At 53.1% G+C, this 15,618-nt stretch overlaps 3 protein-coding genes across 5 annotated transcripts; 1 reads left to right on the top strand and 2 right to left on the bottom strand.

Annotated features, from left to right (window-relative positions):
• Nucleotides 1-323: 323 nt before the first annotated feature.
• CCL27 (C-C motif chemokine ligand 27) lies at nt 324-1,021 on the top strand. The gene is made up of 3 exons (XM_016223022.2): nt 324-393; nt 534-666; nt 862-1,021. The coding sequence occupies exons 1-3, from the start codon at nt 324-326 to the stop codon at nt 1,019-1,021; spliced, it is 363 nt and encodes a 120-aa protein (XP_016078508.2).
• Nucleotides 1,022-1,122: 101 nt separating this feature from the next.
• IL11RA (interleukin 11 receptor subunit alpha) lies at nt 1,123-11,720 on the bottom strand. Of its 3 annotated transcripts, none has more exons than XM_016223017.2 (13): nt 11,632-11,720; nt 6,818-6,917; nt 6,470-6,530; nt 5,545-5,714; nt 5,297-5,411; nt 5,112-5,144; nt 4,860-5,026; nt 3,996-4,159; nt 3,236-3,377; nt 2,776-2,895; nt 2,564-2,660; nt 2,233-2,315; nt 1,123-1,533 (listed from the first exon to the last, which is right to left on the bottom strand). In XM_016223017.2, the coding sequence occupies exons 2-13, from the start codon at nt 6,915-6,917 to the stop codon at nt 1,517-1,519; spliced, it is 1,269 nt and encodes a 422-aa protein (XP_016078503.1). In that variant the 5' UTR covers nt 11,632-11,720; the 3' UTR covers nt 1,123-1,516. The 3 variants fall into 3 exon arrangements, with proteins under 3 accessions (XP_016078503.1, XP_016078505.1, XP_016078504.1); XM_016223019.2 differs by lacking the exon at nt 11,632-11,720 and adding an exon at nt 9,946-10,004; XM_016223018.2 differs by lacking the exon at nt 11,632-11,720 and adding an exon at nt 8,122-8,209.
• GALT (galactose-1-phosphate uridylyltransferase) lies at nt 11,338-14,876 on the bottom strand. Its single transcript, XM_016223020.2, has 11 exons — nt 14,779-14,876; nt 14,310-14,479; nt 14,003-14,078; nt 13,864-13,912; nt 13,611-13,740; nt 13,399-13,455; nt 13,111-13,233; nt 12,696-12,828; nt 12,510-12,593; nt 12,029-12,183; nt 11,338-11,768 (listed from the first exon to the last, which is right to left on the bottom strand). Exons 1-11 carry the CDS (start codon nt 14,858-14,860, stop codon nt 11,688-11,690), a joined length of 1,140 nt encoding a protein of 379 aa, XP_016078506.2. The 5' UTR covers nt 14,861-14,876; the 3' UTR covers nt 11,338-11,687.
• Nucleotides 14,877-15,618: the final 742 nt, after the last annotated feature.

Raw genomic sequence — 15,618 nt, 5'->3', positions numbered from 1 at the left:
TGAGTACGAATGTCCGTCATTGGATGCCACTGAGGATTCTTGGCTGCCCTTATTCAGGCACTATACCTTCAGTCCCTACATCATGCGCTACCCCTCTCCCCACCTTGTCTGGCCAGGGCTTAGGAGCCCTTGGGAAATGGCTGTCCTAAAAGAGGAAGGGGTGTTTGGCACAGGGGTCTGTGGCAATGAGGGCCAAAGAGTGTCATAGGATGAGCAATACGTCTCCACCTGCCTCTGACTCACCTGATGCCCCAGATAAAAGGCATCCAGATAAAAGGTACGGGAGAAGGAGGAGAGAGAAAGAAGTATCCAGGCTGAGCAGCATGAAGGGGCCCTCACTCACCATCAGCCTTCTGCTGCTATTGCTGCTTCTGATCCCAGACCTTGGGGCAGGTGAGTGCTTGGGGGTCTAGAAGACCAGGGATCTGGGTGAATGGGGTGGAGGGGAAAGAGACCCAGGAAGTCCAGCCTCCAGCTGATGGAGGGGTTTGGGGTCAGGAGCCCCCTGAACACATGACCCCATTATTCCCTAGTAGTGCTACTGCAACCCAGTGCTACCTGCTGTACTCAACTCTACCGACAGCCACTCTCGAAAAAGCTATTGAGGAGGGTCACCCGGGTGGAACTGCAGGAGGCTGATGGGGACTGCCACCTCCAGGCTTTCATGTGAGTTCTGCCCCTACCCCTGGTACTGATCCCTGACTCTGACCTCAGTCTCAATCCCTCATGCAGATCCCAGCCCCGGCTCCAACTAATAATTCTGATGCCAACTCAGGTTGTAATCTGGCCTCAGCCCCTACTCCCTGGACCCTAACCTAATCTCCAAACTATGACCATGACTTTGGACCTTTCCTTTCCCAGTCTTCACCTGTCTCAACGCAGCGTCTGTATCCACCCCCAGAACCGCAGCCTGGCTCGGTGGTTTGAGCACCAAGGGAGGAGGCCCCAGGGGACTCTGCCAAACCTGAATTTTGAGCTGATAAGGAAAATGGGCCAGGACCCACAACAGCCAAAAGAATAAAGCAGTATTGAACAATAGTCTCTGGTTGTGGTCTCCAAGTTCTATGCATTCTCCTGTGAGCCCTGAATCTGAAGCTGGGAGATATGTCAATAAACAAAAGAACCTCTTCATTTTCTTTATTCACACGTTCATAACCCCCACCAGGGGCAAGGCTAAGAGCCAAGGACCCACACACACTCCCCAGGCACCTACATACATACATCCAGAGAACACATGTTCCCTGACTCACATACACATGGGCACACATGGACACAGATATACACATCTACAGACATTCTGTTGGTGGACTCTAGCTCTGGGATAAAATCAGAGGTTGAGGCACCTTTCATCTGGCAAGTTTGGAACACAGAGTCTCATAGAAATGTGCTCCAAACAAAACTTCAGCTGAGACACCTCCCCCCCCATGAAAATCCACTGTCCTTCCTGGCTTCTATCTGTCCATCCAAACCAGCAAGACAATTATAGGTGGAATCAGCTGAAATCTTCCTGGGTCCTCTATAGGTTTGGAGCTCCTAGAAAAAAGCAGAAAGCAAGTCAAGGCAGATAGTAGGACTAGATTTTGTCCCAGACACCCTGAGTATGAGGGAGGAGACCCAGCTCTGAGTGTAACACTATGAGAATGAATAGGGGAGCCCAGCTCTGAATGAGCTCCAACACCTTGAAGATGAGGGAGAGGACCTAGCTCTGGCCCAGGCACATCAAGAATAAGGGAGGGGCCCAGGCCAGATAGCTCATTTGGTTAGAGCATCATTCCAATACACCACAGTTGTGGGTTTGATCCCCAGTCAGGGCACATACAAGAAAATAAATAAGTATAAATAAATAAATAAATAAATAAATAAATAAATAAATAAATAAATAAATAAATAAATAAAAATCAGTTTTTAAAAAAATAGAGAGGGAACCCAGCTCTAATCCAAAATTCCCCAAGAATAAAGATAGGTATCCAGCTCTGAGCCTAACACACTGAAAATGAGGATGGAGTCCATCTAGGAGCCCCAATACTCTGCAAGAGAGGGAAGGAACCTAACTCTAAGCCCAGGGACTCGAGAATGAAAGGCCCATCCCTGAGCTCAGACATCATAAGAATGAAGAGATCCAACTTTGATTCCCAATACGCTTATGATGACTGGGGCCTCTGGAACTTAATCCAGAAACCTAAAATGAGGGCACACATCTCCAAGTCCAAACCTCCTGGAGGTCCTACTCACCTGGAAGCTTGTCCACTGGAATCATCGGGGCCAAGAACCCAGACTTTTGGGGTTCATCCTTCCCATCTGGTCTCAGCCTCAGCCTGAAGCATAAAAAGACAGCTGTTTTCCTGACAATGTGGGGCACCTCAGTCTCCTCCAAAAGGGTTTATTAGTAAAGCGTCAGGAGAGGAATCAGTGAGAATCATGAAATTGAGGGAAAGAAGGGAATGTAGTTCCAGAATCAGACATGTTCAGTGGGAAGTCATGAGGGGTGGGAAACGGTGTGGTCTATGGGTATCAGAGCATCTGTGTGGGATCACAGACTAAGGCACCAACAATGGTCACTTACCAGAGGCCCAGTGCCAGAGCCCCAGCTGCCAGTCCCAGGAAAGAGAAGATTCCCAAAGATGCTAACACAGCCACCTGCTCCAGGGGGTCCCTGTGGACTGGGGGGAGGGAGGTCACATGCCACTGTGAGAGTAAGCCTGACCAAACTCAGTGCCCCCTTCTCTCTGGAACTTTCCCATCCTCTACCACCTTTGTGCATCTATCCCAGCTTACCAAGTGGCTGTAGGTCTGGCAGGAGGGAGGGCCTTGGGGGAGCAGAGCTGTCCGCCTGAGGCTCCTCCTCCAGCTGCGTGTGTGGCTGACCCCCAGCTGGTATCTCCTTTGGTAAGGGCCCTGAAGAGAGGCAACGCCTGAGAAGAATTGTCCATGTGGGGTAGGGGCAGAGACCAGGGACTGCCAGGCGAAGCCAGGGCCTGGCTTGGACACAGGGAAACCTAAGAAGTGGAGCCTGAAAGGACAGAGCCAGTTTCTGGGGATGTAGCAGGGGTGGAGGCTGAGGGACAAGGCTTAAGCTAGGACAGGGCTGCAGGCATCCAAGGCTAAAGCCTGGAATAGCAATTGCCATGCCTATGTGGCAGAGCATGTGCCACACAGCCCTGTTTGTGCCAACCTGTCCAGTTGATAGATGCTAAGGGACAGGGCCTCTGCCCTTTCCCTTGGCTCTGTCTCTTACCAGAGCTTGGAGTCCCCCAGGCCTCTGGACTCCAGGCGCTCCAGGTACCAGCATCGAGAAAGTCCCTGGCACTGACCCGCACAGCATGGGGCAGCCCAGCCACAGCGTCTGTGATCACCTCCTCCAATCCAGCCGGCTCCACCTGGCAGTGAAGATGGTTCATCATCACCAAGTTATCCAGGTTGTAAGCACTCACCCTATCTGTTCCCCAGCCCAGTCTGCAAAGAATATCCCTTCCTTCCTGTCCTGTCCCTGTCCACCTGGTAGAGTCATCTGGGCCTCAAGTAGAGTGGCTGGTGGTGTCAGGTCTACACACAGTGTTTGGAAGACAAAAGTGCATAGTGGTTATATAGACAGGCTGTGCTGTCAGATTGCCTGGGTTCAAATCTTCCTAGGTAACCTTGGGCTTCTCTGTGCCTCAGTTTATTCATTTGTAAAATAGAGGTGAAAACACCTAAGTGAGATAATGCAAGCACAACACTTCTTTTCCTAGAAAGGTTATTTTTAAAAACCCACTGCTGTCTTCCCACGGATAGGCTTACATCAGAGTTACAGCCCCACAGGACAGAGGCCTGGTTTATTGGTCCCTGCTGCAACCCCAGCACCCAGCACAAAGTCTGGTCCATGGAAAGTCCCCTCTATTGGGAGGCCACAAAGCTTCAGTGACCTGCCAGGGCCAGAAATCCATGCAGAACACTCAGGAACATGAAACCAGAGACAGGACCCACAGCCCCAAATTGGGACACACTCCAGGCCTCACCATGGACCAAGCGGGATGCTGCACTGGACGGTACTGCAGCCGGAACTTGAGCAGGAAGTGGGGCTGGCGGGGCCAGGATGCAGGGTAGGTCCAGCTGGCACGCAGGCGGCGGGGGTAGCCAGGTACTGACTCTACCTGCAGCCCCTGGGGTGGGTCAGGACGCACTAAGGGTGGTGGAAACACAAAGTCAGGGCAGGCAACAGGTACCCATCCTTACTCACCACCTCCCAAGGGAAGGTGCATGTGTGCCTAAAGATACCTGAGGGAGACACTTCCAAGGGGTTGGGGAAATCTTAAGCTTGATCATCCATTAGGCTCAGGACCTGTCTGTCATACGTATTATAAAATGAGCTGAGATCTTGGAACAGTTTTTTTTTAGTTTTTTTTTTTTAAGCTTTATTGAGTGGATTAAGGAATGATTCTGCTTTCCATCCAAGGAAGAAGATGAGTTAGCCCAAATTCCAGCCAGAGCTTTAGCAGCTCCACCCCACACGCAGATCAAGAGGAAGGAGGGACAAGTAAGGTCTTCCATTGGACAGGGAAGACTTGAGATATGGCTGCCTTCAGCTCAGGGCCTAGAAGCAGAGGGGCAGCTCTGGGGCTAGGCAGCCAGGAAGGACTTGGAGGGAGGGGGTGGTGGCAACAGCCTAGCCTCTAGAGGCTCAGGTAACTCTGCCTCCTGGGCTCTGATCTCTTTGGCTTCTGAGTCTCCATAGGGGCCATCTGTGTGCCGAAATGGGGGTCTATGTTTGAAGGAACTCTTTGGGAGCTCTGGGGAGTTCTGTGTTGGGATACTTGTACTCTGGAATCTATTTAGAGTCTCTGTGGTGGGGATCTAGGGGAACTCTAGGGTTGGGTACTCACAGATGCTCTGCAAGCTCACATCCAGCAGGCGTGTGCTGGCCCCCAGGGGGTTCACCTCAGTCACATTGATCCGATACTGGCTCCAGAACTCTGCCCCATGGACCACACAGCGGGCAGCCCCTGGGGGGTCCTGTGGGCATGGCCAGGGCCCTGTAGATGGACTCATCCTAGGAGAGAGGAAGTGGTCTTGGGCTTTGGAAATGCTCATTGTGGGATCCAGCTAGAGCTCCCAGCCTCTCCCTTATGTCCTACCTCTGGCCATCAGCTCCTGGTACTGTCTTCTTCCTGTCAGGGAGAGGGCCATCTAAGGTCAGGAAGGAAAAGAGGGTGCTCCCTCTCTCTTAGGCCTTTCTCAGGACCTCCCTCCCAGCCTCCCATACCCACATTGTGCCAGCACACCTAAATATATAGACCTACACACCCCATCATGCACACACCTGTAGGAAGTAAGGTAGCGGGTGGGTAAACCGCTGACCTGGCTGGGACTCCAAGTGCAGGAGAAATTCTCATAATCAGCTGCTCGGCAGGAGACAACAGGGCGGGCTGGGGGGTCTAGAGGCAGAGGGTGCAGCTGGAGACTGAGAAGTTCCCAGTCCTCCCATTTCAAAGGGCTTACTCAGGACCTTGATTCCCTCAGAAGCCCCATGCCTCATCACTGCCACCCAATACTCCCTCCCCAACTCACAGCCCAGCTGCAGAGTCACCATGCCCCCAAGTGCACCATCCAGAGTCCGGCAGATGTAGGTACCCTCGTCAGTGCTGTCTGCCCGGGCTAGGACCAGTTCATGCCCTAGTCCAGAGTCAGGTCCCTGGAGCAGCCTTGTCTCCCCATCCCGAAACCAGGAGACAGGGGCCCTGTGGGTGAGATGAGGTGATGATAGACAGAGGGAAGGTTTACAGTGTAAGTCAGATGATGCCACAGCCTTCCATAGGCTTCTCACTGCACTTGCAATAAAACCCAAACTCCTTTTGCTGATTCGCAAAGCCCTTGGTGATTTAGCCCTTGACTTCCATTTCTTCTTCAGCTCCCCCCTCTACCCCTTCACCTACTGTACTCCCATCCTGTCCAGTTAGTCTTTTTTTCTGTTTTAGAGTGTTGACTCATTCCCACCTCAGGGCATTTGCACTGGCCTTATCAGAAATGCTTCTACCTCAACCTGTGCCTGGCTGCCGCCTTCCTAACCTTCACAAATCAGCTTCAATGTTACTTCCTCCGAGAGTCCTTTCCTGATTACCAATAAAAAGGAACCACTCAGTTATCCTCTTCCAGGGCACTCTTTTGATTTTCTGCCCTGGAGGTATTACTACCAGGCAAGATTCTTATTTGCTTATTGTCTGTCTGCCCCACGAGGACATAAGCTCTATAAGGGCTGACATCTTGCCTAGCTATGCACTGCTGTATCCCAGGACCTAGAATAGACCAAGCATTTAGCAGGTGCTCAATACATGTTGGTTGAAATTTTCTGTTGAATAAGGATGGTTTGAAGATTAGGACAGATACAGAGGTGACCATTACAGACACAGGGGGCAAGGATGGGAGGGGCATGAGGACTGGGCAAGGTCAAGAAAGAGTCATGAATGTCACCCCAACAGGCATGTAGGGCACTTACCCAGCAGTCACTCCAGGGCAACACAGCGTCATGGACCTTCCAGGCTGCCCATATTGGACCCCTGTGGAGGGCATTTCTGAGGAGAAGCTCTTCCTTTCCCTCTCTCCAAACCCCCCACTTTGTGAGAGTAACAGGGTAAGGAGTAGACTTTTAATGCCTGGGTGGGCTCATTGGGTCAGAGTATCATGTTATAATCTGGAGACAGAGGTCAGAGGACAGGGTAGAGAGGGGATGTTGCCAGGTTGAATGTCAGGGGTTGGGGGGGTCACAGGTTAGATATAAGGTGGGGGCCACAGTGAGGGTGGCAAGTTATAAATCAGAGTCAGGTTCATACAGCAAGGTTCTCACCTGGGGGTCCCCAGGCCTGGGGGCAGGAAGAGGAAGCAGACACCAGGGCTGTAGCCACAGCCACCAAGACCCTGCTCAGCCCTGAGCAGCTGCTGCTCATCTGTGGGGGGAGAGGCAGTGTCAGCAATCCCCCACCCCCGAGACAGGAGGTTAAAGCCTGCCTCCTCCTCTTCTAAACTGGGACTTTCTAGGAGGAAAACTGAGGCACCAAGTGGGGTAAGAATATCATAAATCACTGGGGGACTTTATCTAAGTTCCCCTTTTCCACTACACACCCCTGTGCTGTCCACACATGTGCACACACATACACAGTGCTGTGTGAGCGCATGCGCATGAACGCACACACACCCTCACACTCTCCATCTCAGTCCTGGGCTTAGGGCCCAGAACAAAAGCCAGAGGCAACAGACTGTGCCAGCACCACCCCCCTGCACCACCCTTGGCGCCCACCCCTGGCACCAAGTGCCAGCACCAACTCAGTCATTTCTATTAACTCCTCTAATCCAGCTGTTGGGAATCCTGCTGTTCACCTGGTCGAGGGCTAATCATTGCCTCTGACTGACCTGAGGGAGCCCTCATCACTCTGGAGCTGTCTTGGTAGGTCTAATCCCATCCTGTACTCCTGCCATGAGGCCTAGCCCTGCTCTGGCTGCCAAGCCTCTTCTCGCCTGGGCCTGCCTGGCCCCTTGCTCTGGCTCCTTGGGCCACTCATCTGGGTTGACTTTGGAGTCTTGTTGGTCTCAAGCTTATGAGGCTGGATGGGGCTAGGGTGCAGGCTCAGGCTGTAGAGTTAAGCAGATCCAGATGCCCTGGCTGCTGCCAGAGGCTGGGGCAGGCTAGGAGCCAGTAGATGGAGACAGGGTGGCGGGAAAGGGAGAGGAGGCTGAGAGGAGCTGGGAGCCTGCAGGGATAGGGGTCTGGGGTAGGGTCCACAGGACAGGAGATACTCAGAGATCAGGACTGGGAGGTGGTGGGGCTCAGTGAGGAGAGGGCTGAGCTGGGGAGCAGGAATTCAGGAAGGCAGAGGAAGTAACCAACTATGTGTATATGGGGTTTGGAGGGTGCTGAGAGAGGGATTGTGGGTCCCTTGGGAAAAGCAGAAGGAAGACAGTGGGGAAGTGGCCATGGGGACAGGAGGAGGGACAAATGGGGAAAGGTCCCTGGGCAAGGGTTTCAGAAGAGGATACACACCCCTCTCAAGTAGAGCAGAACAGGGGTCTCCATGTGTCTGTGCGTCTGTTTGAGTGTCTAGTGGCTCACCCCTATCCCCCCAGCCACATTTACCCTGCTCAGTCCCACCCTACCTCGGTGATCCCAGTGGCTAAGTGTCCATGGCCTCCAAAACTTCCTCCCACCAGCTACAGCACCCGTCTGAGCTCCACAGTTCTGAGACCCCAGAATCATCCCCTCCTCCCCCTTCCCTGCCCCCGCCCTTCTGAGCCCTGGAGCTCAGCCACTCATAGCCAAGCCCCCTCCCCCCTCCACCTCCCTCCCCCCTCTTCTCCTCCCTCCTCCCTTTCCACCCTCCTCTCACCCTCCTCCCACTCGAGGCCCTGGGAAGGGAAGAGGCCTCCCCCAAGTCTGGAAAGGAAGCCACAGGCGCAGCCAGGGCCAGGATAAGGGAAAGGAGGGCTGCTTATGTCCCTATCAGTGATAGATTCCCTGTGTTTTCACACAGCCAAACACAGCCACATTCACCCGTGGACTCACTAGGCACAGTCAACAAAAAGATACTCCCCCTGAACAAACATGGACACAATCAAATGAAAAATCAGATGCATACTCATGCTCCCACTCTTTTCACACCCCAGCAAAGATTTCCTCAGGGCACAGCTGGCTGTGTTTGAGGGGAAAGGAGGCCCCAGGTTGGGGGATATAAAGAAAAGCCAGAGTCGAGTCCAGTTTCCCCTCCCCTGGATGTCCCAGCCATTTCTCACCTCCCCCTCCACTCTTTGGGCCCCAGCACCAGGAAATACCTTTGGTCCCTCGGTGCCAGATACATAAGACCCACACTTACCCTTAGACACACACTCTCAGATACAGCCACTCACAGTCACATCAATATACTGAGATATCCTCACTCAGCCTCAGATACTTACATTTACACATACCCATACACTCATACACACACATCTTACTCTTCCTCCCACAGTCACATGCACACACTTAGCACTCCACCTCTGGGATGGGGTCATAGCACTTCCTAAAAGCAACTCCTCATTGTAGTTTAAGCCCCATCTTCCAAGGAGCTCTTATCATGGCAGATTCCACATCTCATCACTGTTACAAGACAACAGGTAATTAAAGAGGCAAAGGTGAACAGGAAAGTCAGGCATAGCAGTACAGAGAGAGACAGAGATGCAAAGAACCTGAGAGGCAGAACTCTAAAACAGATACGCAGATACCTGGGGAGACAAAACTGTGAAGAGACACAGAGAGCCATAGTTCTAGGAAGGAGAAAAAAAGAAATATAAGGAAACTGAGTCAGACAGGGAAACAGAAAATAAGAAGCAGTACACCAGCGACAGGGATTCTTGAGCATAGAAAAGAGGAGAAGACAAGTGTGTTCAGAATAGTTCTGTCTGCTGGACACTCAGTAGAAAGGTCAGTCCCATTGGCTATTGAAGTGGAACCCCCAGATATAAACACAGCTCCACTCCCACGCAGTTCAACACTGAGGACACAGGACACACACATCATACAAGTCTCACTACTGCTCTGCTACTCCTGAAGTCACGCACCGGCTTACACAAACCCAGTCACCCACTCTCACACTGGCAGAAACTATCTTAAGCCCCACAGAGACCTTCCCAAAACACATTCCCTGATGTGGTCACAGGCCCTCTCACACGCACAAACACACGACCCAACCTCTCAAGAAAAACTTCGCGCTGACACATACATGCATAATCCCTTGCACGGCCACATGCACAATGACAGTTCCATTAGCTGACACTTGCAGTAAGTGACACAGTTACGGAGCTTCACACAGACATCGTCACACGCAGCCTCACAGCCACACACACTGACAGTCCGTCAGTCACTGAGCCCTTCGTCGCACATCACCCTGCCCCGCCCTCTGCTGGCCGGGGTTCCCCGCGCACACCCACAGCCCCACCAGGCCTCACCTTCCGAGCGGCCTCCGCCGCCAGCGCCCTCCGCCCTCGCCCTCTGCCCCGGCCTCTACTCCCTCCAGCCCTGGGGCCCCGCTATGGGGGTGGCTCCGCCCAGGCGCCAATGGAAGGAGAGGGGTGAAATAGGGGGGGGTTCGGCCCATTGGAGCCTCCAACTGCCAATCACCTCCTCCCCACTTCTGCCGGACACTTCCTGTCCCGTTCGGGACTGAGGAGGCTGCTAGGGGACAGAGTCGGGGGCTGGATTCCTGGGCTCTTGCCTGAAGGCCTATCTTCCAGGAACAGCAGGACTGGAATCTTTCAGGCCCCTCCCCCTACCTACTGTCCACAAAGCCTTAAGTTCAGTGGCTCAGGAGCCACCGGACAGGTGACTGGACAAGCTGAAGGTGCCCCTGACTCCAGATAAGGAAGAATGGTATAGGGCAGTGGTTCTCAAACTTTGCTGGACATTATGGTTTTAAAACTGTACGCCACACTACAAATCAATTAAATCAGAAGCCCTGGAGGCTGGACCTAGGCATCAGTATTGTTTAAAACTCCCCCAGATGACTCCAAAATGAAGCCCAAAGGTGTAGGGTTAGGTGCCTGCCTTAAGAAATAGGGTTCTCTCTCCAGTTACTGGGGTCTTAAGGAAGATATGTACGATGTCCATCTGAGCTTCTTCCAGACCTGGGGAACACTCCAAGACCCAGACCCTTCCCCTCCAAGGTCTCAAGAAAGAACCCTGGACTGGAAGGCAGGCAGCCAAGGTTCTCCTGGGCCAGGTAACCACTGTCTGGCCTTGGCGTGATTTCTCCTCCCAGAGACTCAATTCCCTTAAGAGAAGGATGGAAAAAAACAGCATTCTGGCCATTCTTGCATTGTTCACAAGCCCTGTCCTCACCTAAAGGTTTGGAGGACACTAGATGACATCAGGTATCCTGGGTTGCATGGCCTGTTGTTCCTACACAGTAACAGTCTTTCCAAGGAAACAGGTCCAGAGGCGTGGGGGTAGACCTAGGGTCACTCCAAAAACCATCCCATCCTTTCAGGCCCTACTCTGGCAGTCCCTTTCCTACCAGAGCTGTTTTTCGCCCTGTGCATTCACTGAGGCACAGGGGCAACAGAGGTGTGTACAGCCTGCACATACATGCTGCATGTGGGAGTCTGGAGAAGCCAAGGACACAAAGCCACGTACACGTTCCTTACCCGCCCATCTAGCCCCTGTGGGCTGGAGCAAAGCCAAGCTGCAGCCACTCACAAAGCCAGGGTTCTGGCCAACAGCCCAGGGTCTGGCCACTGACCACTGGGACCAGGATCCTGTTCACCCTCTCCCCACCAAGCTTAGTGAGCTGACACCCTAGGGGTGGTGGTGAGAGGGACTTTGGCCTTCTCCAAAGCCTCAGCCACAGACAAATACACAGGATTTTTAATCATTTTTTAAAACTAGGATGCTTTCGTTACTCCAGGAGTAATAGAATCCATAGACAAGACATAATACTGAGTATTAATTTTGTTCAGAGATTTAGAGAGGAAGAATTTTATCCTTAAGTTTTTGCACATCTGTAGGCAAAGAAAAGCTTTGGCTAAAGCTGTGCCTTCAGCCTTTAACCCCAAACTCCCAAGGGTTAGAGTTCATGCTCCTTTGGCATTAGAATATGTGATTGAAGTTTGAGAAGTACAGTTTTATCGATCCCACACCTGCCCAAACCCCAGGCCCTGGTTCTGTCAGGCAGAAAGTCCTGGGGTCAGTGTGGTCAGGCAATGGCTGCTGTCTCTCTGTCCTCTGTTCCCAGGCGGTAATGAACCTCAGGAAGTGCCCTTAGTCTCTCAGCAGCCTGAAAGGAGAAGAAGGAGGGTAAGAGCTGCCCAGAATGGTGGTATGGAGTTCTGAGTGCCTAGGAGACACTAAGGAAGGGCTTGTGGGACCAGGAGGCTGGTGAAAAGGACTGCTAGAATATCCAGAGGATGAAGAAGTTGAGCAGCTCCTGAGTACTTTGGAATGCCTAGGTTATGGGGGTTTTGGGGGGTCATGATTATTGGGATCTTATGAGGAAATGGGAGAGAAAAGGGGACCTAGGATGCTCCGATTCTTGACCTGCTCAGGGGTGAGGTCCCTCTGAGCCTGAGCAAGCATTTCGTAGCCAACCATGAATTTCCGAACAGTGGCTGAGCGCAGGAGTGGAGGATAGTAATGAGCATGCAGCTGCCAGTGGTCCCAGTTGGCTTCAGCCTCTGATCCTGTGGGAGCCCCTGACAGGAAAAAGGCAGAGATGGATAGAGAGGGTCCTCTCTTAGTTCTACAGCCTAGCCTTAACTTTCCCCACCCCCAAACAGGCTAGCTACCTGAAAACTGTATTTCCCAGCATTCTCTGCCAGAGAGCAGACCAGGCATTGGAAAGCACACTGGAACATATTTTTACCAAGTCCCTGCTCCACCCTCAGTCCTAGCAGCCCTGCTCTGGACACTTCCCCCAGCAAGAGTTCAAAGGTCTGCTAGGGGTTGCAGCCCACTGGGCTGGGCCACAGGAGCCCACAAAAGATGTTGGGGCTAGATATGGGTGCTCAAAAAGCCTCACCGTGCCAGCCCATGGTGTAGGGAAAGGATGTCTCAAATAGGTTGTCATACTTGGTCAAGAGCTTCTTCATGATGAAGGCTAGATCTGGAATCAAAGCCTGACTCTCAGCCAGGGGCCTAGATGTTGGCCCTACCAGAACAACCCCCATCCAGAGCCTGACCCCAACCTCCCAGCTGGGAGACTCACCATCACGCTCAGCGGAGGTCAGCTCAGGCAGCCGCCGCACATGCCGGCGAGGCAACAGCAGTGTTTGGAAGGGCCACACTGCCCAGAAGGGGACCAGCACTAACCAGTGCTCACTGGTTAGGACCAAACGTTCCTGAGCAAACCAAATGGAGATGAGCTCATCAAGGCAGGTGTTGATGGTCAGCAAACAGGCAAGGGAAGCAGAAGGAAAAATGTGCCCAGAATCTTATAGTTTCTCACCTCCTTCACCATTATCACCCCAATCTAAGTCACTATCACCTTTCCTTTAGATTACTGCTATGGCCTCCTGGCAAGTCTCTCTTTCTACTTTCCTTCTACCCTTCTCCTTCACATACCTCTCTCTTTTGGGGTTAGGTTAGAGACTCCTTGGAGGCAGGGCCTAGCTTTCTCCCACCTTCCTGAGCAGCTCCTGGCGGCCATATTCCATTAACAGAGGTACTCCATGCTGACTCTGATAGGCCCGCTGAGATTGCTCCTCACGCTTGGCAATATCTGGCAGGAAACTGCTGGCCCACACCTGTCAAGAAGTAGGAAGAGAGAAAAAAAGAAGGCAGGTCCTTCACCCTCAAGCCTCCACAACACTAGCATATTCCCTCTGTCCCATCTCTTACTCCAGTTCCCCTCCCCACAATGCTGGCTTAGACTCAGCCTAGAAATGCACTGGAGCCCCTGATACACCTACCTGGCAGTGGGGGTGGGGGTTGGAACAGCCCATCATGGCTCCTTTGTTTTCAAAGATCTATCAGGTAGGGGGATAGCGAGTTTTAGTAGCCAAAAAGACACCAAGTCAATCCTTCCGAACCACACCATGTGGAAACAGGAATGCCAATTCCCAGAACCAAAGCTGCGCCACCCCCTTCCTGCTCATCCAGGAGAGGGGGCAACTTCACAGACCTGTACCCAAGGGTACTGGGCACCCAGATCCTCTGTGACTGAGGCCCACATATCGATGACAGCACGGATCTCAGGTATTGACATCAGTGGCAGCGTCACATCCGACCAAGGGTGGAAGCACAAGACCTTACTAAGTAGTGAGGGAGGGAGGAATGACAGAAATATAGGGCTTGGATGTACTAGGAGCAGGGCTCAACCCCAGTGATCGGTCTAGGCCCTGGGTTGAAGGTTATGAGAGGAAATCCATAGTTACCAAACACCTCGAGCAGCCTCTGCTTGGAAAAGAGGGTGATCGCTGGGTCCTGAGATAAAGGGGTATCACTCTCAGCAACAGAAGTCCCCACAAGAGGTCCAGCCTCCCTTCCCCCCAACAACAGCTAGAGCCAGGTTACCTGGATTGGGGGCATCAGGCTGCAGAGCTGGGAAGTCGTTGTCAAACAGGAAAGTGCCATCATAGGGGGGATTCACCTACAGACAAGGATGGGCTAGAGGCATTCGCTGCCCCATACCACCAGTCATCTGGTGGGCTTCAGTGGCTGGACAGGCTACAAGGGGTTGGGGAAGGCTCACTCTGAAGTAAAAAAAGACTTGATGAGATATGACCCAGGAGGAGGTCCACTACACTGTGGGTGAGAGGCAGCTCTAAGTGGGAGCTACTTCCCCTCGCCCAGCCTGCAGATGTAAATTCTAAAGGCTTACCTCCCCATTGGCCCGTGTGGCCCCAGGACACAGGGGGTTGCTGGGGTCATGGCGGGGCACTGTCTTCAGAAGGGAGGGCTCTACTTGCCCCTGCCAGGGCCGCTTCATGCGGTGAGCTGACACCAGCACCCACTCATCCTGTAGCGGGTTGTAGCGGATATGCTGATGCTCTGGGGGCAAAGAGTCAAGATCAGTCAGTAAAGTTCTCTGTCCACCTCCCCAGCGGGTCTCACCCACCAGCAGGCCCAAGCTCAGAGGCACCCTCTCGGCTCCGTCCGGCTTAGGAGCTGAAGGACCCAGCTTGGGCGTTCCCAGCGCCAGTTAGCCAGCAACCCAACACGGGTGTGTCTCTTCGCTGCTCGGGCCCCACTGGGTGGGCGCGCAGACCTGGGGACGCGGACGACAACGTCCTAAGGAAGGAGAGGGCTCGGCTCCGCGTCTCAGCGCGTCCCGGCCGCCCTAAAGTTACCGCTCGCCAGGAAGGTCGTGGCGGTGGCGGCCGCCTCTGACTCCTGCTGGGGCTGCTCAGGACCCGCTCCGCCGCGCGACATGAGGCCACCGTGGGGGATCTCTGGAGCTCCTGCCCCCTGCCTCTCACCCAGGCAATCCAGCCCCGCCCCGCCCCCGGTGATTGGCCAGTCGCCAGCACGTGACTGACTGAGGGGCCTACCGGCCACCTGGGGGCGGGGCTCAGGACGACCTGGCGCTCTAAGGGGCGACTTTGGTAATTCCGTGGCCAAAGCCAGGACCCTCGAAAAAACCTCTGTGAAAGCTGCTTACTGCAGATCCCTCGACTACAGACGTTTACAGGATTTCTTTACTGCTTTCAGTCATTCGTTTGGTCATTCATTCAGCAAATATTTACTATCTACCCTGTGCCAGGCACCTAGACTCTACGTGATGCAAAGGGATGCCCCTGTGTGCACAAGTCCGGCCTGGCCTCTGCCCCCCCGGAGCTTATATTCTAGGGCAAAGTAAAGGTATAACCATGGATCAACAATCACCTCACTCACCTGCTCAGTATGGTAGAGGAGAGGTAAACTTGGGGGAAGGAGGTGATCTGCTTCAGCTGAACCCTGGCCTCAACTATTACCTGGAGGAATGTGTACTATACTATATAACCATCCCCACCAGTCAGCAGAAACAGATTTGGGTAAAATAGGACTAAGTGCAAATGAAAAGGGGGCTCTATAATAAACCTGGCAAGTTCGGGGGGGGGGGTTTGTCACATGACTGACCTGACAAGTTCAGTGACTGAAAGTAACTATACAGGATGGTCTGATCATAAGCCCCTAACTGGACAGTTTAG

The sequence above is a fragment of the Miniopterus natalensis genome, chromosome 12 (assembly GCF_054644295.1).
Source record: "Miniopterus natalensis isolate mMinNat1 chromosome 12, mMinNat1.hap1, whole genome shotgun sequence".
NCBI lineage: Eukaryota > Metazoa > Chordata > Mammalia > Chiroptera > Miniopteridae > Miniopterus > Miniopterus natalensis.
This window is presented reverse-complemented; position numbering and strand designations above follow the sequence as displayed.

Bases quoted from the DNA above. Each gene is read 5' to 3' on its own strand.
- CCL27 (XM_016223022.2), top strand. From the start codon at position 324: ATGAAGGGGCCCTCACTCACCATCAGCCTTCTGCTGCTATTGCTGCTT. The intron at 394-533 runs GTGAGTGCTTGG...ATTATTCCCTAG, and splicing joins GATCCCAGACCTTGGGGCAG to TAGTGCTACTGCAACCCAGT. The intron at 667-861 runs GTGAGTTCTGCC...TTCCTTTCCCAG, and splicing joins TGCCACCTCCAGGCTTTCAT to TCTTCACCTGTCTCAACGCA.
- IL11RA (XM_016223017.2), bottom strand. From the start codon at position 6,917: ATGAGCAGCAGCTGCTCAGGGCTGAGCAGGGTCTTGGTGGCTGTGGCT. The intron at 5,412-5,544 runs GTGAGTTGGGGA...CTCTGCCTCTAG, and splicing joins GGTGACTCTGCAGCTGGGCT to ACCCCCCAGCCCGCCCTGTT. The intron at 2,896-3,235 runs GTAAGAGACAGA...GCCTCTCTTCAG, and splicing joins CTGGGGGACTCCAAGCTCTG to GGCCCTTACCAAAGGAGATA.
- GALT (XM_016223020.2), bottom strand. From the start codon at position 14,860: ATGTCGCGCGGCGGAGCGGGTCCTGAGCAGCCCCAGCAGGAGTCAGAG. The intron at 14,079-14,309 runs GTAAGCCTTTAG...CCTTGTCTGTAG, and splicing joins CCACACGGGCCAATGGGGAG to GTGAATCCCCCCTATGATGG. The intron at 13,234-13,398 runs GTAGGTGTATCA...ACTTCTTGACAG, and splicing joins ACCCCCACCCCCACTGCCAG to GTGTGGGCCAGCAGTTTCCT.